We start from the raw sequence: 23766 nt of genomic DNA, 5'->3' as shown, positions 1-23766 counted from the left end.
GTAGAAAGACTTTCCAATCCTTTAAATATTTGCTTTTGTTGTTTTGATACATAGAGCCGATCATCGGATGTACATTCATCAGGGTCTTCAGATGCACATGTAAGTATAAAAGATAGCATTTCTCTTTTTTCTTTAAAAAATGCATTTTCTTTTTATATATCTATATGTATGAGTTACATGGTAAGTGAATACAGTTATACTGTGTCAGCATTTAATTGTGTCTGCCTTTGTGTTTTGTTTACATAAACTCAAATTGCATTAGAAACTTGGCATGTATATTTTGTTTTTTATTGTGCTTATAAGATTCTGTGTAAATAAATGTGTTTGTTTACATACTGATTGCCTTATATACACCTCTTTCTTGCTGCACATTGTACCTGCCTATTGAGATCCTTGCAAGTCAGCTGGCATAGGGAGTGCTGATCAGTTCTTTCTCATGATATAGTGTTCCACTATAGAAAGGTAGACAGACATGTTTGTTTTCTTAGTGGGTATATGCCATTTTTGTTTAAAGCCTTTTGACATTTTGAATATTGCAATTAATATTTTTCCACATTATAGCATTTAAAGTATGGTATGCAGCCTCCTCCTATAAGCTGTTGAACCTTTTGGGAGTATGTGAACTCAGAGCTATTTTGTAATAGGGGCTTTGGGAGATAGCCCAATAGGTAAAGTGCTCGTCACAGTACCGTGTGAAAGCTGGGCATCGTGGTTTGTGTTTCATTTAATCTCTGTCCTGGGGAGACAGACAGGTGATGGATCCCTGCAGCACTCTGCCTAGCCAGCTTCTGTGAACTGTGGAGTTCCAGGTTCAGTGAGAGATCTTGCCTCAAATAATGTGGCAAGTGACTAACATTTTCTTTGATAGTGCAGAAGTAACTGGTAGGCAAACTATTGTCACATTAGCATGAACAAGGAAGTGACTCCAAAATAAACTGTTGTTGTATTCATTCCCGTCATATACAGTAAAATATGCTAGTTTAAGGATGTTTTAATGGGTGATCCTGGATAAGGGCTATGCCTATAACTTCAGCATTTGAGAGGATAAAGCAGGAAAGAAGGCCATGGAACCATGAAGTTGAAGTTGACTCACTATTTTAACAGACCTTGACTCAAAGAGTATTGTTTTTAGTAAAGTTGTAAAATTATGAAGACTTGGCTCATGTGAGGGCCTTTTGTTCTCATATCCTGTGTGATGAAACAAGTACATACATGGCCTGCTGCTTATCAGAGTATGAAGTTTGTAGTAAAGCAACTGAATTGAAGATGAAACTAATTCATGAACTACCGTTCTTTTTTTTTTTTCTTTTTAATTTATTTATTCTGTATAGTGTTCTGTCTGCATGTATCCCTGCAGGCCAGAAGAGGGCAACAGATCTTCTTACAGATGGTTGTGAGCCACCATGTGGTTGCTGGGAATGGAAGTCAGGACCTCTGGAAGAGCAGCTAATGTTCTTAACCACTGAGCCATCTTACTTGAAGGAATGCTTGACATGTAAACTTGTTATCTGACTTGTGTATTTGACAGATTATTTCTTGAAAGAGAAGGAAAGAACATGTTACTTCAAGAGTAACAAATGTTTCCAATGTAATATTTGAGCTTTCAAGGGCAAGTCAGAGTTTTTGAAAACCCCTTAAGGACTTTACTTTTGAACTTGATGTTGTTAATAATGTGTTTTTAGATAACCTGAGAAATTTGTCACTATGTAGACACTTTGGATTAATTCTAGTTTTTAGTACTATGGATGCTATTTTTGAAACCATTTTTAAAACTTTATCCAAAGATGGATGCATCTGGACCCTCAGATAGTGATATGCCAAGTCGAACACGACCTAAAAGCCCAAGAAAACACAATTATAGGAATGAAAGTACTCGTGAAAGCCTTTGTGATTCTCCTCATCAGAATCTCTCAAGAGTGAGTATTGCTAAAGATGCAAAGGATGGCTAAGAGTTTTACTCGTCCTTGATTATGGTAGTTTTGTACTTGTTTCATTTTATACTATTTGAGATCAGTATTTTTTATTAACAATATACTCCCATTTATTTATATAGAAAAATTTTAGCTTATATTAGATGTTTCATTGAAGATGTTTGTTTAATTTATCTGAAAAGTAAACATTTGAATGTAAAGTGATTATTGTCTTGTTTATTGAGGTACTAGACATATTCAGGCAATTAAGACAGTCTTTGGATCTGGTGACATTGTTTAGTAGGTAAAGGTGCTGGCTGTGCAAGCCTAGGAACAAGTTGGATCCCAAAACCCATATGTAGGTGGATGAAGAGAAATGACTTTACAGAGTTGTTCTCTGACCCCCACAGACATGCTTTGCTGTGCACACCACCTACCCACAACACGAGCGCACACACAATGCAAAAGAGGATGCAGTCCTTATGTTCTAAGAGCTTATGTTCTCTCTGGAAACAAACAGGACTAGATGTTAGTCACTTGGGTAGGTGGAGTCCTGGGACAATCAGGGACATGGAAAGAGGCTTCTTCTCTGTGTGTACATGTATGTGTGTACAGGTGCAAGCAGAGGCCAGTGGTCAACACTGGACATTTTTCTTAGTCACTACACCTTGTTTACTATGAACCAAGGTTCCTCATTGAATCTAGAGCTCCTCTTCCATTCTGCAAGCCTGGCTAACCATTGAGCCTCACATCCACAGTGCCGGAGTTACAGACACATACCCCACTACCACTGGCTTTTTGCATTGGTGCTGTGGATCCGTATGTAGGGTCTCATTGATGTAGACATTTGACTGATTGAGATATCTTCCTGCCCTCGAAATGGGTTCTTTACTATAAAACATCTCTGGGTCTTTTAGTTTAAAAAAAACTATTTAAAATAATTTTTATTGAGGTAGGTATATGTTATTGGTAGCATACTTGTGTAGCATGGATGAGGCCCTACATTCAGTTCTTAGCACTATTTTTAAAAAGCATACAACTTAAATAATTTTTATTGTGAAAAAGTTAGAAAATATCATTATCAGCCAGCATTAAACACTGATCATACTTATTTTATTTTTTTATTATTTAAAAAAAAAAACAGGATTTCTACATAGTCCTTTGTGTCCTGGTCCTCTCATAGACCAGGCTGGCCTTGAATTCATGGAGATTATCTTGCTTTTGCCTCCAGAGTGCTGGAATTAAAGACATACTCTGCCATGTCTGGCCTGGTCACACATTGTTAATTTTTTTCTAAGCATAATTATATTTTTACCTTTCTGAGATACATTTCATAGGAATACATCTTAAAATAGCCTATTTTTCTGGTATTTTTATTTCAGAAAAAAACTTAACTTTTACATAAATGATTATATTGCTTCTTTGAGACACACTCAGTAATTTTTTTCGCAATTTTCTTTTCTGGATATCCAAATCTAGCTGTATTGAATTGAACACATAAATCAATTTTGTTTCTTTTCTTTCTTCCATTTCCTCTTCCTCCTTCTTCCTTCTTCTGTGTGTCCTGTGCCATGTCATGGTCCCATTTCCCCCCCCCCCAAGTGTTGGGATTAAAATTGTGTGCCACTATTCCCAGCTACAAATTTTGTTTCTTAAAATTGTGTTTTTTCCTTGAATTTTCGTTTGTTTAAATTTTTGAAACTAACTTCAATGACATTTTTGAATCTGTTTAAAAAATTGACTTTTAAGGCTGGAGAGATGGCCTAGTGGTTAAGAGCACTTGCTACTTTTTGCCTCGGACCCAGGCTTAGTTCCCAGTACTCCACAGGTGAGTTACAACCATCAGTAACTCCAGTTCCAGGGGATCTGACACTCTCTTCTGATCTCATTGCACAGCAAGCACACATGTAGTGCACATGCATATATGCAAACAAACACTCATAAAATAAGTACAAATCTGAAGAGAGAGATTGCTTGCTTGATTGTCTTTTGTATTATTATTAACTGCTCATCTTTCCCAGAGGGCTTTTAATGTAACTTCAAAGTAGGTGGCTTCAGTGGGTTTCTTTTATAGTATACTTCCAAAGTAATTTAGTTATTTGTTAACTTCTTACTTTAGTAAGGAAGAGAAAAACTTCAGATTTTCAGTATTTTAGGTTGTATTTAATTAACAATCTTACTTTTTAAGTTTATGAATCAGATGAGTAACATGAAACAACTGCCTATCGACAGTTTCAGAAGGAAAAAACTGCTTCTAAATTGTACATATGAAGGCTTCATTAAAATACTTGGACCAGCTAGGTGGCTCAAGTTGTAAGGGTACTTGCCACCAAACCTGACCCACCCAAGTTTGCTCCTTGGGATCTACATCATGAATGAAGAGAACCAGCTCTCTTAAGTTGTGCTTTGGCCTTCACACATATGCTTTGGTATATGTGCTCTGTTTCTCACAGGCAAACACAAAAATAGAGTTAAAATGCACTGAATTCTTTACAAACATGTTTTCTCGAACTGGAGAGATGGCTCAGAGGTTAAGAGCTCTGGCTGCTCTTGCAAAGGTTCTGAGTTCAATTCCCAGCAACAACATGGTGGCTCACAGTCATCTATAATGAGATCTGGTGCCCTCATTATAGGCATACATGAAGGTAGAACAGCGTCTCCATAATAAATAAATAAACCTTTTAAAGAATTTTCTCTTAAATTGAGAATTTCATATGTATATATGCGTTTTGATCAAGTCTACACTCCATTCTTCCCTTTCAACTCCTCTCACCTACCCCTTTCCCTCCCAACTTTATGCACTTTCTCAACCCCTTCCTTTATCCCCACCTCCTGACTCCTCAAATTCATGTCTTTTTCTTTGACTATCACTGGTCCTCCCTCCCTCCCTCCCTCCCTCCCTCCCTCCCTCCCTCCCTCCCTCCCTCCCTCCCTCCCTCCCTCCCTTCCTCCCTCCCTCCCTCTGTCCCTTCGTCCCCCCCACCTCCCTCCCTTCCTCCCTCTGAGTTGGTGTGGTGATATTTTGTTTGTGCTTTAACAAATAAAGCTTGCCTGTTTGTGCTTTAACAAATAAGGCTTGCCTGAAGATGAGAGTGCAGAGCTAGCTACACTAGTCAGCAGTAGAGACCGGGCAGTGGTGATACACACCTTTAATCCCAGCACTTGGGAGGGAGACAGAGGCAGATGGATCTCTGAGTTCAAGGCTACCCTGGGCTATGCGAGTTGAGCCCAGTCTAAAAGAGAAACAGAACTAGGTGGTGGTGGCTCATACCTTCATCCCAGTACTTGGAAGTCACACGCCTTTAACCCTAGCACTAGAGAGGTGGAGACAGGAAGGGATGTAGCTGGGCAGAGGAATATAAAGCAGGAGGAGACAGGAGCTCATTGCATTCAGTCTGAGAGTTTGTGGGGACATGATTTCCCCTTTGGTCTGAGGATTCTGTAGAGGTAAGACTTAGTGGCTGGCTGCTCTGCTTCTCTGATCGCTCAGCTATATCTGACTCCGGGTTTTTATTATTAAAACCAATTAGGATTTGTTCTACAAGTTGGTTTTAGTGTTGCTTATGTGTAAATGATTTCAGGACTGACTTCTTGGTATTGTATAACCAGTTGTGGGCTTAATCTCCCTCTCTGCAGTCTTTAGTTGCCTAGAGGAAGGACCACTGGAGATTTCCCTCTTCTACTAAGATGTCTGTTGGTGGTGTTATTATTCAGGACTGTTTAGGCAGCCAAATTGTTTCATGGGTGTGGCTTCATTTTCTTTCATCCAGTTGTGTTTTAGATGTATTTCTTGGGTTTGGGCACCTCACAATCACTTGTTCGCTATAGTTTGGACAGTTGTGGTTTACTGCGATGGTCTCTGACTGCTGCAAAGAGAGCTTCTGTGAGGGTGAGAGCTATGGTTATCAGGCAGAGGCAGCTCCCAGCCCATTCTACATCTGGAGCTAGGTGTGGAGGTGGCACTGGGCAAAGAGAAGGATGCAGGAGGAAGGAGGACTTCCACTTTTTATTTTTTAAACCCACTGGGTCTCCTTAGTGCTGCCAGATACAGTGTTCTTACATAAGTTGACTGTCTGAACTGTTTAACACAAGGAGTGTTTTGGATTTTGGATTTTTAAAAAAAGATTTTGACTATTGGAACATAATCTTAGACTTGTGGCATCTTGGGCATGAGATTCAAGTCTAAACATAATGTTCATCTCTGATTTGTATATATATCTTATACATATAGCCCAAAGGTAATTTGTTGCACAGTATTTTGCACCTGGATTTTGACTGCCACCTGTCCCTTGGGATGAAGTATAGAACTTTACATTTGTGATATGGAGTGTTTCAGATTTTGGGTTCCACATTGGAGATGCTCATTTGTGTTTTCAAAATTATTGATAAAGTTTTATATATACTGAAAGCAGAAATGTGCAGTAGATGGTATAGTCCCAGGAAAGAAAATGGAATTATGTTAATATAAATATTTTTGATAAATGAGGTACTTAATCAAGTTATAAAAGAATGGGATGTGGGGCTGGAGAGATGGCTCAGGTTTCCCAGAGGTCAATTCTCAGCAACCACATGGTGGCTCACAACCATCTGTAATGAGATCTGATGCCCTCTTCTGGCTTGCATGGATAGGTACATGCAGGCAGAAAATGGTATACATAATAATAAATAATAAATCCTTTTTTGGGGGGGGTTTCGAGACAGGGTTTCTCTGTATTGTTTTGGAGCCTGTCCTGGAACTAGTTCTTGTAGACCAGGCTGACCTCGAACTCACAGAGATCTGCCTGCCTCTGCCTCCCGAGTGCTGGGATTAAAGGCGTGTGCCACCAACGCCTGGCATAAATAATAAATCTTAAAAAAAAAGAATGTGATGTGATTTGTAATACCAGATGGCTTCCTGAGAGTGGAAATGTATGCCTCTCCCACTTGAGGGTCTGTTTTTTGTCCTGCTACTTTTGCCTAGAGATGTCTATATTCTTCTTTCTCTTATGTTTGTTTTTGTTCTAAGCCTTGGTGTTGTGGAATATTAGTTTAAGATGTGTTACATTTGTTTATGCTATAGAATATTTGTTTAATGATGTAAAGATGTGTTGCATTCTTTTATGTTACATTTGTTTAACTGTAAAGCTGTGTTTTACTTTGCCTGCCTAAAATACCTGATTGGTCTAATAAAGAGCTGAACAGCTAGTAGCTAGGCAGAGGCGAGAAGTAGGTGGGGCTGGCAGGGCAGAGAGAATAAATGAATGGGAGGAGAAATTTAGGGAAGAAGAGCGAGGAGGAGGGGAGGGTTCCAGGGGCTAGCCATGGAGTAAGTAAGAAAGAAAGATGTATAGAATAAATAAAGGTAAAAAGCCTACAGGCAATATGTAGTTAAAGAGAAATGGGATAATTTAAGCTAGAAAAAATAGTTAGAAACAGGCCAAGCTAAGGCTGGGCATTCATTAGTAAGAAAAAGTCTCCATGTATTATTTGGGAGCTGGGTGAGGCCCCCAAAGAGTAAGAAACTGACTACATCTTGATTTCTGTTTCTTTATTATTTTAACCCCCTTCCCTCTTAAAAAAGCCTTTTGCCTGTTACTGACTTTGAGTTAGGAAATAAAGAACATTCCTCAATGAGTGGGTATTTGCCTGAGGTAGGTGTCTGCTTGGAGTAAGCCCAGTTTTCCTTTGCATTGGCACTTTAAACACTCTAATTATTCTAACGACTTTGCTTAAATTAACATATTTTAAATTCATAAGTAACATTAAAATATGTATGTAAAGACAAAATAATCTTTTTGTTTCTTTTCACAGCCTCTTCTAGAAAACAAGCTTAAAGCATTCAGTATTGGAAAAATGAGCACAGCAAAGCGAACTTTAAGTAAGAAGGAACAAGAGGAACTAAAGAAAAAGGTAATGCTTAAAGTATATTTTAGGTTATGCTTGGAAATGAATGTGTAAGTAGTAGAAACCATGGTTTCTGAAGAATTTGACTGCTTAGATGTTTGCAATTCCATGTCTGAGTCAAGTCTTTAACATAAGGGATGTTTAGATGAGTTCAACTTCTCTGCCTATTCCCTGATCTATAGCTCGATGTGTTGATTATTTTTTGAAGTGTTCCTTTTGTCAAAGTGTGAGTTGTGTGTTTGTGTGTGCATGTACTTTGGATGGTAGCATGCTGTAGTCAAAGTGAGAGTACTTTCCTCCATTTACCCTTTTTCACCAAGTGTTGCATCTTTATGATTACTTTTATAGGATAGAGAAAGTCTACATTTTTATAGCTTTGTAGGTTTGTAGTAGTCTGTGTTCATTTAAAATCCTATTGAGGAATTTATGGTTTTGCTCTTAAGACATTATATTACAAATGCTTTTTATGAATAGGTGCATTTTGTTTTTTTTTCTAATTTTCCTTTTGGGACATATTCCTGAAAAGGGAGATAGTTGGAGTGAATACTAATAAAAGTGATGACCCCACCCCCATACACTTGCATGTAGTGAATCTTGTTGAAGGAGTCTTTGCCAGTCTGTAGTGTGGAAAATAATACCTCAGTATAGTTTTAAATTTGCAGTTCTTTCAGTGAGAAAACAATTGAGTAGCCCTCTCCCCTGTTATATTTCTTTTTATTTTTTTCCTCTGGTTTTATTTTTGTAAAAACTATTGTTATATAGTCAGTGGTCAGATTTTCCCCATGGTTTCTTGCTTTTTTTCTTTTCCATTTCTGGCTTATAGATGGATTTTCCTTTATTTTCTTCTAGGATCTGCATTCGTAGGAGAATCCCAGTGAATTCCTAGGATTGTTTCCATTTTTAAGTAAATTTAATATTCATGCAGTTTTTCCTGGCATATAAAACAAACAATTGATTTCATTTTATCTCTTTTCAAATAGTTTTTATGCCAGTTTCATTTATGGGAAAGTCTGTGTATCTCCCTCTGACACTAGACACTCCTTTTATTGGTATACTTACCCTTTATTGAGTAGCACTTCTACTTGTTATTGGATGTATTTCTTTTCTAATTGTTCCATTCTTCTGTTTGATTTGGGTTTTTGAGACAGTGTCTTGTTATGTAGCTCAGGCTGGACTGGAACGCTGTCTTCCTGCCTTCATTTCTGAAGTGCTAAGTATGTGTCATCGTTCTCAGCTTGGTATTCTTACTCATATATTTTGGGGACATTTAGATGTTGTATAGTTGAGAATTTCAGTTCTTTTAGCTTTTTTTTTTTTAATGCCGTGTTAGAAATAGGTACTGTGGCTTTGCTTCTATTGCATTTTTGGTTATTTGAGAATGAAATTTTTATTTATGATGAATTAAGTCATCGTGCCTTGGAGAACTTCTTAAATAGTAATAGGCTAAAATGTTTTCATACAGTCATTTTGTCTTATAGTTTGTCTCTTGAATTGTCCTTAAATACATTTACTTGTTTACCCATATATATTCTAAGTTATTTTCTGCTTCTTTAAATTTCTAATAAAGGAGCAAATCCTTTTTGTTTTAATCATTTAGCATAATGATTATTGGTGATATCTAATGTCTGTCTACCAAATAGTAGATATTAGAATTACTTGGGAAGGAAGAAGCTTTGTGTGTGTAATTTCTTTTCTTTTTTATGTGTATGGGTGTTTTGCCTGTCTATGTGTTTGTGCCCTCTGTGTACCTGGTCCCAGAGAGGTCAGAAGAGGGAGTTGATCCCTAAGGACCCAGGTTACAGATGGTTGTGAGCTGCCATGTGGATGCTGGAGCTGGGTCCTCAGGAAGAAGAGCCTTAGCTGTTGAGCTGTCTCTCTGCATAGAGACATTTGTCTTTAATCCCACCATTTGATAGGCGTAAGTAGGCAGATGTCTTTGTTCAAGACTAGTCTAGTCTACATAGTGAGTTTAGGTCTGCCTGGACTACGTAGTGAAATCTTGTCTCAAAAAACAAAAACAAGGGGGTAGAGAGATGACTCAGCAGTTAAGAGTACTGACTATTCTTCCAGAGGTCCTGAGTTCAATTCCCAGCAACCACATGGTGGCTTACAACCATCTACAATTCAATCTGGTGCCCTCTTCTGGTATGTAGACAGAACACTGTATTTGAAATAAATAAATAAATCTTAACAAAAAAAGAAAAGAAACAGTTGTTTAGTATCCAGTTTTTAAAAAAACAAACAAGTCAAGCCATACCCACACAGCAATTCTCACGTCACTAATATTTCATTATGTATTTAGGAGGATGAAAAGGCAGCTGCTGAAATTTATGAGGAATTTCTTGCTGCTTTTGAAGGAAGTGATGGTAATAAAGTGAAAACATTTGTTCGAGGCGGGGTTGTTAATGCAGCTAAAGGTAAGTGCAGAAATCTGGATTTGAACGAACCTTGGATGATTCAACAACAAATTAACTATGGAAGACATTTGACTTTGAGCTTCACATTTCTTTTCTATTAGAGCCCTCTAGTGGTTAGACTAGCAAAATAAATGACCAAATATGGAGTGATGAAGAGATACTGAATGTGATTATCAAGACTGTATGAAGGAGTTAATAACAAAAAATACTTAGTACCAAGCTTTAAAAATAAACAGATTATTTTGCAGAAATTTTAATGTTACTAGTTTTGCTATAAAGTGATTAAATTGTGACTTTTTAGGGTAGAGTAGTAATTAAATTTAATTTCATATTCAAATCTTAATACTAAAAGTGTCCTCTTAAATAAAAATAAGAAAAACCAAAGTTATATGAAGTTTTACAACTTAGTATTTTAAATTTCAGATGAACATGAAACAGATGAAAAAAGAGGTAAAATCTATAAGCCATCTTCAAGATTTGCAGATCAAAAAAATCCTCCGAATCAGTCGTCCAATGAAAGGCCGCCATCTCTTCTTGTAATTGAAACAAAAAAACCTGTAAGTAATGTTAAATAATTGAGCGTTTATTTTAGAAGCTAGCATTGTCATTGGTACTTTGAGTGCACCCCGTATAAGAAATGTTTTATGGTTTATGAGTCTTGGAGTAGGTGTTGAGTTTTGATGTTGTCTAACTCAGTAATTCATGAGATGAGCAGTGGTAGATTAGGTGAGGACATGACAGTACTACTTGTTGAACATTTGTGACTGTATTCACATTATATATCGCAAGTCAAAAGTCTTATTGTAAATGTAGTGTAATATTATCCTTTTAAACAGTTCTGAACCACGATCCTAAAATTATTAGCAATATGTTCATGTTTCTCAGGATGGCTTTACAACTTCTTAGGGATTACTGTCAGCTGATGTATCTTTTAATTTTTCATTATAGAGTTTTGTTCATTGGAAATCAAAAGTTTCCATGAGACAGTAGGTTGATAAATGTGGGATCTGGTCACTTAGAGCCACATTTGGTTAATTAAATATGATTACTTTAAATAGTGAGATTGATTTTTCTTGCGGCTGTTAAGATAGCTCTGAAAGCAATTAAAATATAACAGCTTTATTGCTATGTAATTCACACCCCTTAAAAATTTTAAAGTCTGTATTGGGTAGGCTCTTTTAGTATTTTCACAGTTATTCTAAAATTGCCATTGTGTAATTCCAGAAGATTTTTTCACTGCCAAAAGAAACCATAAATTTTATATAATCTTTTTTCAACTATAACTTATCATATTCTTCATAGCCACTGAAGAAAGGAGAGAAAGAAAAGAAAAAAAGCAATTTGGAACTCTTCAAAGAAGAACTAAAACAGTAAGTTTTATAGGGAGAATTCTCTACCACAGGCATACTGGACTGATAGGTAGAGATGTTGGTATGTATGTATACTCGTTATCAACTGGTTTACAAGTGAGCTTGCTGTAGCTATAACACATAGTATGTGCTTGAGAGTCAACTAGCATTTAGTTAATGTCCATTGCTGCTTGTAATGTGTAGATTTAGTTCAATTGGTTTATTTCCTATCTGGAATCGTATTTATTCACTAGAGTAGAGGTCATCAAATCTATTGAGAGCAAAAAATGTAAGTAGTAGTTTTGTGTTAAGATTATTTTTCACCCCTAAAGAGACATTATTTTCAGTGTGTACTGCAGAGATATGCTTGTTCCTTCCTGTCTTATAACTGGAAGGGATCACTAATCTTGTATGTAATTACCAGTAATACAAATACATTAAATTATTTGACGATGTTACTTAGATAAGTTGTGTTACTAAATATGAGTATGGCTTACTCTGAGTTGACTATAAATATTTTCAACAGAATTCAGGAAGAACGTGATGAGAGACATAAAACAAAAGGCAGGTTAAGTCGATTTGAGCCTCCTCAGTCAGATTCTGATGGTCAACGACGGTCTAGTAAGTGATGTTTATTTTAGTATATATATTTGTGATATATTATCCTAAAAGCTGAGAGTTGTTCTCTTTTCTCTTTAAGTGGATGTGCCTTCAAGAAGAAATCGATCATCTGGTGGTAATACAGTTTTTTGCTTTTTTAATTAATAGAAATTGTTTCAGCTTTGTATTTTACAGGGTATAATGTTTTTTTTTTTCTCCTTGTTTTAGTTCTTGATGATTATGCACCTGGCTCACATGATGTAGGAGATCCAAGTACTACTAACTTATATCTTGGAAACATTAATCCACAGGTAATATAAGTAAAATAAAATGAGTGTTGGCTCATGTTCCTTTTTGTTGTTGGAAATAAAATCTAGGAAAGTAAAGTTAAATTTAGATTTTGAAGTTGACAAATCTGATGGCATTAAATAATTACTTTGTAGACTTGGGACTTACTGGTTAGATCCAAATTGTTCTGTATGCTCTGGACGATGTGTCTTCTCTCTTAGTAACTAGATTGTACTCTTTGAGTCACCTCTTTTCGTGTGTGTAGCTTGCTTCCTTATTCTTTTCGTCCTGTGCTTTTCCCTTTGTGAACGGTGTTCCTGTTTTAGCTGGAACTTGGGCTCCTCCTGTTTATCACCTCCCTCTGTTGATGGGAGGACATACCACTGCACTGGCTCAGTGTATTAATTCCCCTGCTTTGGTTTGATTAATATATTTGAGGGGATATGGTAGTTAGATGGAATATTTTGTTGGGAGAAAAGAATACTTTTGATCCTGCTGTGTATGTACTGTTTTATGAGTCTGTTCTTGTTCACCCTGGTAGATGGGTACTTGAGAGAGGAGAGCAATAGGGTCTTATTTTTTCCTCTCACCCTCAACAAATACACTCCCCATTCTTGCCTGAAACTATAGCTATGAAACTATAGTAAACTATAGCTGTCAAACAGATGTTTAGATCCCAAGACCTTCAATCAGGAAGAGAGTTCATCATGCCTTTGGTTACAGTAGCTCTAAGACCTTAAAGCTGCTAATTTAAATGAAGTAGAAGGCTTCTAACATGAACATACTGCAGATGCACTGGTAGGGCCGATTTTACTGGTGTTGAGTTCCTAGTATCTGAATGTAATACTGTAACATTCATATGTTACTTTTTACTTTGTAAAAATGATTTTGCTTTCTGGGCTGCATAGACTTCTTTGCCCCTTCCTTTCCTTGTGTTGTATAACCAAACATTCTCATCTTTTAATAGATGAATGAAGAAATGCTGTGCCAAGAATTTGGAAGATTTGGACCATTAGCTAGTGTAAAAATTATGTGGCCTAGAACTGATGAAGAAAGAGCAAGAGAAAGAAATTGTGGCTTTGTGGCTTTTATGAATAGAAGAGATGCTGAAAGAGCTCTAAAAAATTTAAATGGTAAAGTTCTTGTGTTCCATTTGTAGAATTTAGGTATTTCTTTGTTTGGTGTAGATTATTCATAAAAACTGTCTTGAGAATTTAGATAAAATTTGAAAGCCTATAAAGGAAATTTAATTTATGTTACCTGGAGTACTTTCTTCTCTGGAGGTTTGTCAAAGTAACCTTTCTCTTTTCTTTTTTCCTTTTTAGGAAAAATGATTATGTCTTTTGAAATGAAGTTAGGTTGGGGTAAAGCTGTACCTATTCCTCCACATCCAATATACATTCCGCCTTCTATGATGGAACACACCCTTCCCCCACCTCCATCCGGACTGCCTTTTAATGCGCAGCCTAGAGAGCGATTAAAAAACCCCAATGCTCCTATGTTACCACCACCTAAAAACAAGGAGGATTTCGAGAAGGTAATTTTAAAAATGTACATAGGGCGGCATCTAATGTGTAAATACTAAATCTGTGGTAGTATTTCTTTTCAACAATTTTATAAAAATATGTGTGTTACTCTGGCAACTCATAAAGAAATAAGTAGATATGTTCCCTGCCTTAGCCCATGGAAACCCTATATTAAATTAGTAGGTCATATTTTTATTTGGCTACCATTCCCTTTTGACCCCTTGGTAAGCTCCCCTCCCCCCTTGTTCAGTGTTGTATTCAGGTTTGCTTGAATTCAGTGTTTGAATTTACTTTGTTCTAAGAACATAATAGTTTTATTTGGTTAAGAGACTTTTCAACTAGAAAGACCACCTAAATAGTTAAATTGTTTGGATGACAGCAAACTAACTTAGCTTTCCAGGTCTTGAGGTATTAGACTATATAACCGCATATATGGTATTTCAAAATTAGCTAATCTAGTAAGAGCAAAGGGTGAGTATTTTTCTTTATTAAACATAAAACCAACTTAATTTCGAGTTACAAGAATTTGTTGGTTCTGTTACAAGTTAATTACACTTGAAATTGCAGGGCTGGTTTTAAAGGCTTGGGAACAAAGTAGCAAACTGTATGGTCAGAGGCAAACAGTTAATTACTTCACAAATTAAAATCTTTATCTGATAATTCTCAGTGTAGTACCTATTTCAGTGCATTGATGTGCATTCTAGCGGGAATGTTCTGATTCTTTGCATTTGGTGAACATTAATTGTTCACTGTGAACACGTCCATTTGCATTTATGTAATTGCATAGTGTATAATTACTTCCAATGCAGTGATTGCCTGCAGAACTTGTGATTAGATGTGTAGTGTTTTCAATGCATTATGTATATTTTTGCTTGTTACTTGTTAACAATACTCACATATTCTATGTTTATTATCTGATGTGACTTCATATACAGACTCTGTCGCAAGCCATAGTCAAAGTGGTTATCCCAACAGAAAGGTACATGTTTTTCTTTATTATTACTGATCTAAATATAGACAATATCCCCTTCTGAATTGAAAAGAAATGGTGTTGAGGAAAAGGTAATATCTTGACTGAGCAATGGCTCCTTTCCAGTGCTTTTTGGGGGAATGTATAAAAATTAAGTTTAGTACACTTGTAATTTTATGTTATCTTTTCTTTTGTTTTGTTATCATTTTAGAGAGTTTTTAATAGTTCTAGAAGTTAGAATGTTTAAGTAGATTAATGTGGAGTTGTTGGTCTGGTAATTTGAAACTACTGTAAAGGGAAAAATAGGTATTTTAAATAAAACATGTCTTAAATTTTAGATAATGTTGCAATTTGAACCAGTCTTTTGTTGGTTTCTGGATTGTCTACATTTAATATACAATCTTGATTTATCTTACTGGAGGTGCAGTTGTATTTTTTTTTCTAATTGATTTTGAGAAGAAATTCTAACTGTTTTCGTGGACACTAGACATATTAGGAATTTTTAGTCATGATAACAAAGGTGTTTGGATCTTTTTATTTTTCTCCCTTCCCTTTTTTCTTTTTTAATACATTTCTAATGAAGAACAATCATGCTGTAGGTATGCTCTTGCTCAGTCAAGCTCAGCCTTTTCCCAAACACAGGAACACAACACTGGTTGAATAATAAATGAACACAAAAGAATTCCAAATTCTCTTTGACATTGGCCTTGGTGAGCAACACCAGCTGAACTGTCTGCGGCAGCGGGGGACCAGGAAAACATCATGGGATGGATTGGGAAAGTATACAGTTTTTGACCAGACATTGGTACGATCGACTCCAATAAATGTGGTTTTTATTATAACTGAGAGACTTTTTTTGTTGTGGTTGCCCAGAATATGATAATTACTGTTTTAAAAACTAAAATAATGCACTTTAAAATGTTTTTTTGTACTACACTGTTTTTGTTTTGATAGAAAAGTCATTTTTTAAATAAAATTATACGATCCTTGAGGGATGAGTATGATTACAACTCTTTACTCTTGATTCCAAGACAGCAGCAACTAATTGTCAGATTTTGATTTTAAGATAATCATATGAAACATTTTAACTTCCGTTAAGCTTATAATTTTATAAAGGTAGATTTTTATCAGTTACAAGCCTGTTTAAAACTATAGTGGGTTATTTTTCCACTGTTGAAACATTCATAGGGAAAGTATTTTTTGTAGCATTCAAAAAAACATGTCCAGTAATTTCATGTGTGACTCAGCTTATTTCTATACAAAATTTTCCTTATATATTTTGCTGAAAAGTCTTGATTTACCACTAAAATGAGTCCTTTGGTTTTAAATGATAAACCATTTTTCATGTTTCTTAATTTACTGAAGTCAAGTTGTTTTTTTTTTTTCTATATTGATAGAAGCCCCTGAGTCTTTAACATTTGTCATGTAAATGGTCATGTATTATTATTTGCACATGAAACTTTCTTGAGTTTTAATTTGCCTCATAGCAGTGGGGATTTTAAAATTAAGTAATAATTGCATGGCCCCTTCTAAACAGTGCCACAAACTGAATGGCTGCCAAGTTCTCACTAGTATCTGCATAGCAGTTAATACTTTTGTGAAGGAGAATAATTTTTAAGTTAAAATTAAGTGATTTTTAAAAAAACAATTTGAAGTTGAATTGATAGATCTAAATGGATAATTTCCCCTTTGTAAAGACTTAAACCTCCATGTAATTTTTTGATCTTTAGAATTACTTTTTTCCTATTGTGTGGAAATATTAGTGTCCATTTGAGTAGACTTGTTTGAAAACTAGAAAATACAATCAGTGTAAGAAAATATAGTCAGTGTAAGATAGGTACTTTAAAGCAAAGTATTATAGAACCCCCATCAAAAAAGAAAAAAAAATCTGTCTTTATAATTGTATTTATATTCTAGCAGTTACATGGACTTAATTGAGCCAAGAATGCTCAGAATGTAATTTATGTGTGTCTTATACCAGGAGCCAATATCCTTTTGCTTTTCCCAATTGTTACTTGCCAACTTTGTACTACTTGGGGACTGGTGAAAGTGAAGTTGAGAGCAGCTTATGAATAAGTAAGCTGAGTCATTTCTGCCTAACGCATTAGTCAATGCCTGAAATTAGTTTAGAAGCTTTTATTACAGATTTTATTTTTAAATTTTAAAAAATTAAATTCTTCATATGAGTGCAACCAATAAAGTGACTTAATAATCAGTAGCTCATATCTTTGTGCTTAAATATGGAAGATAATATTACAGAATATGGGCACCTCACCATGTCCTTTGTTTTGTAAAGTGTAGGACCTCATTTACTCATGACTTTACAGTATTATTTTTTCACTGGTTGGTAATATGCAGTCAGGGTTACATGTTAGAAATTCTGAACTAATTTTGAAGTATGCTTCAAAGGGATGTTGCCTCATTAAAGGTCAGATTTAATAAAAACTCCATCTGGTATGTGTGTACTAGAAACACAGGAATTTGGATGGGTCTTTTATTAAATCAGGTCTTAAATTTGTTAGATAGTTTTACATTTTTGTAAATTAAAGTTATAGTTATAGCATTTTAGTATCGTTATGAAAGTGCCTGTATTAGGACTATTTTGTTTAAAAAAGATATAGTGTATACATTTCTAGATGGTTGTAACATGCAAATTTTAAGTTGCTGATTTTATATATTTGCAGCTATCCAATTAGTTGTGATTTATAATTTAAGTTTTTGCATTTTGAAAATAATGTTAAGTGGCATTTAGAAAATTCAATCTATTAACTACAAGGCTGTCTTGTGGCTTCCCACACTCCTTCACCTCCCCTCCCTCCCTCCCTCCCTCCCTCCCTCCCTCCCTCCCTCCCTCCCTCCCTCCCTCCCTCCCCTCCACCCTAGTCCTCCATTCCCTCTTTACACACAAGGCCTTTAATGTATGCTCCAGGTCACTTTTTTGATATTAAATTCTGTTAGTCAGAAGAATGATTTTTTTTTTAAACTGCATCATTATAGTAACTTAGGTCAAGTGTAGTTTTATATAGGGGTATGTCTGAATCCATTTTCTTTAACTGTGTTGTTGTTGTAGGAATTTACTCGCCCTGATACACCGAATGATAGAATTTGTTGTGCGTGAAGGGCCAATGTTTGAAGCTATGATTATGAACAGAGAAATCAACAATCCTATGTTCAGGTGTGTTTCCTTTATTATGGTGATTGATATATATATATATATATATATATATATATATACACACACATATAACAAAATTTAGCATGAACTATTTTTATTTGGCATTAAATACATTCATATTATTTTATAGCATTGCCATGTATCCATTCACTTCCAGATTTCTTTTCACCTTTCAAAACTGAAGCTCTATGCTCATTGAAGAATAACTCTTCATTTCTCTGACCTCATATCTCCTTGCAAATACCATTCTTTGTATTTCTATGACTTTGACTACTCTACATATCTCTTTAAGTGTAGAATCATATAGCATTTGTCTTTTAGGATTGACTTCAGCACTTTCTTTTGGAGGCAGATGAGGGGGAGAATGAGATGATCTCATTCTGTAACCTAGGCAGGCCCTGTACTTGCCCTACTTTACAGGCAAAATTCATACCTAGCTCCTTTTAAAGTCTGTGTCTATATTCTATACTTTACTTATCCTCAAATAGTATTTTCAAGTCTTTTAACTCTGCTTCTTTCTTTTTTGATATTAAAATCATTTCCAAGAGTAGGCTAATGAGATAGCTCATTGGGTTAAGGACTCCTGCTGCCAAGCTGACAACTTAAGCTCAAAATCTAGAACCCAGCTGGTGGGAAGAGAAGTTGTCCTTTGACTGCTATTTGTTCTGTGACATGCATGAGCACATGCACACGTACAAACACATAATATATGTATGTATTTATTTCCAAGAATAAAATGACAACAACAAAAAAGACAGCTTTAGCGTTGTCTAGGAGGAAAATAGCTTTTCATTATGCTTTTCAGTGAGAGTCATAAGCAAGCTAGAATTGGGCAAAGTAGTTTGAAAGGAAATTGTTTATCATCAGAATTGCTGTATCTAAGACATTGCTTTGGTAATGCTCTATGAAATAGGGTAAAAACTTTTCAAATTACCTGTTTAGAAAACCTCTCTAATATTCTCTAACATCTTCTGACCTATGTTTTATAATGCCAGTTGTGGCATGGTGGTACACACCGTTATTCCTAGTGTGTGGGAGGCAGAGGTGGGTGGATTTCTGTGAGTTGGAGGGTAGCTTATAGTGAGTTCCAGGACAGCCATGGCTACATAGAAAGACTTTGTCTCTAACAAAACCAAACAAAAAAATTAAAAATTACAAAAACATTTTGAATGTTCATATTAGTTCCTAAGGCAGTCAGGAGCAGAGGAAGGGTGAATATTATAAAAGCAAAGACCCCTTCCCTACCCTCATGCCCCAGGGTCTTTGCTTTTGGTTCTCTTTAGAAGTAAGAGGGCAAATTAGTATTTCTTATTTGTTTTATTTAGTTGAGAGTAGCGTGCTTTCTCTCTCCTTTTTAAATGAATAGACTAAGAAGTAAAAGGTTTCTTGTAGACATGAAAGTATAGATAGCTTTTCCCTAAAGAATATGGTGATGGTTGTTTTTGTTTGTTTTGTTTAGGTTCTTATTTGAAAACCAGACACCAGCCCATGTTTACTACAGGTGGAAGCTTTATTCTATTCTGCAGGCAAGTAGGATCAGTTACTTTGCTGATTTTAACTCTGAGGTTTAGAGCTTTCTAATAACTTTTTGGATACTATTAGGGTGATTCTCCAACTAAATGGCGGACAGAAGATTTTCGCATGTTCAAAAATGGATCATTTTGGAGGCCACCACCATTAAATCCGTACCTTCACGGGATGTCGGAAGAGCAAGAGGCAGAAGCCTTTGTGGAAGAGCCTAGTAAAAAGGGAGCGCTCAAGGAAGAGTAAGAGCTTTTCTGTTATGTATTCAGGAAAGTTGCTCTAACAGTCGCTTTCTCTAGCTGGCTTGCTGTAACTCTTTCAGCCACATGATAAAAATGGTCTTTTTAACTTGGGAGTGTTTAAGAGGAACACGTTTTATGATTTTAGACATTGGGTAAAAACAATGGTAAATAACATGAGGTGTCCTGCTGACCTTAACCTCTTCCTAATGAAATTAGTGATCATCTCTTAAGTATAGTTGAGCTCTTTCTCTAGTAGTGTAGTACTTAAGATTCTTATAGAAATTACCTAGAAACTATTAGAATTTGTGCAAGATAAAAGAAGAACAATTGCCGTGTAGTAGGGTCAGGCATATACAATACAAAGCCTTTCTGTAGTTTTATATAGAACTACTACTATAGTGTGTAGTAGTTCTGAGGTGGCAGCTAGGAAAACAATATTAGTGCCCACTGGAGAGATGGCTTACCTAATAAGAGCACTTGTTGCTGTTGCTGAGGACCTGGGTTCAGATCCCAGTACCTACATGGTGGCCCACAAACATCTACATCTCCAGTTCTAGGGCTCTAATGTCCTCTTTTGGCCTCTACATGTGTCACATATGCATGTTGTGTATGTATATACATACATGGAGGTAAAACACTCAAATATATAAGATAGAAATTAAATCTTCAAAAAACGTTAGTGCTCATTCAGAACTGCTATAATGAGTTAGCTACATTTTAAAAAGCAGACATAATAAGTGTTTAGAGGCTCTTCATACCTCATGGAAAATGTTGGCTAAAAGGTTTTTAGCATGTAATGTTACATGCTTCATTGCACCTCGTGGAAAGCTATGTATCAGTGCTGTGTTGGTGAGGGTGTTTGCTAGTGGGGTCCTTCAGTTGTTGAGTGTGTTTGTTCCTGTAGTATGTTCATTACATTAGCTGCAGATCCAGTCTTTAGTCTAAATGTAGCTATTTCTGGTTTTGTAAATGAAAGTTAAAGTCTTATTATGTTTGCTTACTGTATTTGTATATGTGTGTATGCATGTACACTTGTGGCATGCATTTGGAGGTTAGGGGACAACTCCACAGCACTTTTCTTAATTTTCACCTCTGGACCCTAGGAATGAAACAGGTTATCAGGCTTGGCGGCAATGCCTTTACCTGCTTTGTCATCTTGCCTTCCAAGTAAATAAAGCTTCATTGAAACACAATGTTGCTCATTTCTTTACATGTGTATAAGACTGCCTTGGAATAATAGCCTAGAGGAACTGTGTTACAGAGACCATGTGGCCTGCAGGACTTAAACCATTTATGTTTTCCTTATAGGAAAAGCTTGTCCTATTTAATCCCTTGTAAAAGTGATAATGTAATCCTTTAAAAAAATAATATGGAGAACTTAGAGGGTTTCTATTTTAATGGAGATAGTTTGAGTGGAATACTTTTGGAGACTTGAAAATAAATGACCATAATTTAAAATTATTTAAGCTTTAAAAAAGTCACTAGAATATTTTGTTAGTTTTAGAAAAGGTATTCATTTCTATATATGAGTTCTTTAAAAATTGTAGGTGAGTGGTGATGGCGAACACCTTGAATCCCAGAGGCAGGCAGATGTCTGGAGGTTCAAGGCCAGCCTGCTTAGTTCCAGGACAGCTGTACTACTACACAGAGAAACCCTGTCTCAAAATCTCCCCACCCCACCCCAAAAAAAAAAAAGGTAACAAACAAAACTCAGTCTTTAAAAACCATTTTATCTGAGTGGGTTTTAAACAAACTAGTTTTTGTGAGGTGAACATGGTAACTGATATAGTAGAGAAACCCCCTCCCCCCCACACACACACAAGAAAGCTAGTCTGTGAGCAGTAGTTATTAGGACATTTGTAATGTTATGTTTAAATGTTTATAAGTGAAAAACTTATATTCAGACAGCGGGATAAATTAGAAGAAATCTTGCGAGGATTAACTCCAAGGAAAAATGATATTGGAGATGCCATGGTATTCTGTCTTAATAATGCTGAAGCTGCTGAAGAAATAGTGGATTGCATTACTGAGTCATTGTCCATCTTAAAGACACCTCTTCCCAAGAAGGTACTGAAGCGGTTTCTCTTTCTGAACATTAGTTAAGGTGGGGTAATAATTGACTTTTTTGTTGTTGGAATTATTTTCTTTTTTACATGAAGAGCTAAACAGATGAAGTATTTTCTAGATAGTCTTTTGTCTGAGAAACTGGTTGAAATGCAAAGAAATTAACAAATTGTATTACTGCAAAAGTCATGATTGTAATGATTATGGATCTCGTATAACTAATAGTTTGTATTTGCTGTTAAATGATAGTTAAACTTAGCTTCTGCCATTACTTCAAAAAATGAGTGTACAGTTTTTTTCTAGATATACTATTGGCTAATGTTTTCATTTTGTCTCATTTTGTATTACAGATTGCCAGATTATATTTGGTTTCTGATGTTTTGTACAACTCTTCAGCCAAAGTTGCCAATGCCTCATATTACAGGAAATTGTAAGTATAAGATAGGAGCTGATACTCTGAGATGGTATATTTAAGGGTGAGGATCAAAAAAGAGATTATTCTGTTAGGACTCCTCCCTAATACAAAATAATTTTGGGGGCTGGTGAGATGCTCAGTGGGTTAATATGCTTGCCATGCAAGCCTGATAGTCTAGGAACTCATGTAAAGGTAGAAGGAAAGAAATGACTCCACCAGGTTGTTTCTGACCCTGACTTCAACCATCACCTGCATAATAATAACAACAACAACAACAACAACAATAATAGTAAATTTTAAAGAAACGTAGTAGAAATTTTAAAGTGATATACATGTTTATTGAACTAAAGCAATGTAAGCTAAATTAGTAGTTTTTTGAAAGCTTTTTTCAGGTTTTTTTTGTTTGTTTGTTTTGTTTTTTGTTTTTTTCTGAGACAGGGTTCCTCTGTATTGTCTTGGAGGCTGTCCTGGAACTCATTCTGTAGACCAGGCTGGCCTTGAACTCACAGAGATCTGCCTGCCTCTGCCTCTGGAGTGCTGGGATTAAAGTTGTGCGCCACCAATGCGCAGCTCAGTTTTTCTTTTTAATGGCATTTATTTGTGTTTATATGTAAACATGGAACATGACCTGTAAGTGGAGGTCAGAAGACAACTTGTAAGAGTTGATTTTTGCCGGGCGGCGGTGATGCACGCCTTTAATCCCAGCACTCCGGAGGCAGAGGCAGGCGAATCTCTTGTGAGTTCGAGGCCGGGCTGAACCGATTGCCTCCAAAACAATACAGAGAAACCCTGTCTCGTAAAAACCAAAAAAAAAAAAAAAAAAAAAAAAAAAAAAAGTTGATTTTTTTTTTTTTTTCCCCCACCACATGGGTCCCAGGTATTAAACTCAAGTTGTCCTCACTGACAACAATATTTTCACCAACTAAGCCATGTAGCTTGTCCTTGTTTGGTTTTTATTGAAATGAGGTCTCATTCTATCCTAGATTGCCTAGAATTTATTGTGTAGCCCAGACTGACCTTAAACTTGTGGCAGTCCTCTTGCTATAACCTTCCAGGTGCTGAGATTATAGTATGGACCACCATATGTCATATTTTATTTCCTTTTTCTTTTTCTTCTTTTGGTGTTCAAGACAGGGTTTCTCTGTGTAGCTTTGGAGTCTGTCCTGGGACTCCTTTTGTACACTAGCCTGGCTTAGAACTCAGAAATCTGCCTACTTCTGCCTCCTGAGTGCTGGGATTTAAAGGTTTGTGCTACCACCACCCAGCTATATTTTATCTCTTAAATGTTGACAGAACAAATAGATGGTGTTTTAAAAAAATTAAAACCACATAGTTTGCCTATTTAGCTACTTTATAATAAACATAAATAGTATAATAAATAATGGCATATGTAAAAGAAGAAA

At 35.9% G+C, this 23766-nt stretch overlaps 1 protein-coding gene across 4 annotated transcripts in view; it reads left to right on the top strand.

The window, feature by feature from the left end:
- The window catches only part of LOC101834837 (U2 snRNP associated SURP domain containing), a 57151-nt gene that overhangs the window by 9366 nt on the left and 24019 nt on the right, over nt 1-23766 (top strand). Inside the window, exons 2-18 of one of the 4 annotated variants that reach the window (XM_040739484.1) lie at nt 55-99; nt 1785-1916; nt 7701-7799; nt 10096-10210; nt 10634-10767; nt 11513-11580; nt 12086-12180; nt 12260-12295; nt 12388-12470; nt 13415-13580; nt 13773-13984; nt 14909-14952; nt 18014-18118; nt 19578-19644; nt 19721-19884; nt 21789-21951; nt 22299-22378. In XM_040739484.1, coding sequence (XP_040595418.1) covers nt 55-99; nt 1785-1916; nt 7701-7799; nt 10096-10210; nt 10634-10767; nt 11513-11580; nt 12086-12180; nt 12260-12295; nt 12388-12470; nt 13415-13580; nt 13773-13984; nt 14909-14952; nt 18014-18118; nt 19578-19644; nt 19721-19884; nt 21789-21951; nt 22299-22378 — 1808 coding nt within the window. The remainder of the gene's footprint in view (nt 1-54; nt 100-1784; nt 1917-7700; nt 7800-10095; nt 10211-10633; nt 10768-11512; nt 11581-12085; nt 12181-12259; nt 12296-12387; nt 12471-13414; nt 13581-13772; nt 13985-14908; nt 14953-18013; nt 18119-19577; nt 19645-19720; nt 19885-21788; nt 21952-22298; nt 22379-23766) is intronic. The other 3 variants (XM_040739481.1, XM_040739482.1, XM_040739483.1) reach the window with 3 other exon arrangements.

Source organism: Mesocricetus auratus, unplaced genomic scaffold, assembly GCF_017639785.1.
Source record: "Mesocricetus auratus isolate SY011 unplaced genomic scaffold, BCM_Maur_2.0 Super-Scaffold_100691, whole genome shotgun sequence".
Taxonomy (NCBI): Eukaryota; Metazoa; Chordata; class Mammalia; order Rodentia; family Cricetidae; genus Mesocricetus; species Mesocricetus auratus.
This window is presented reverse-complemented; position numbering and strand designations above follow the sequence as displayed.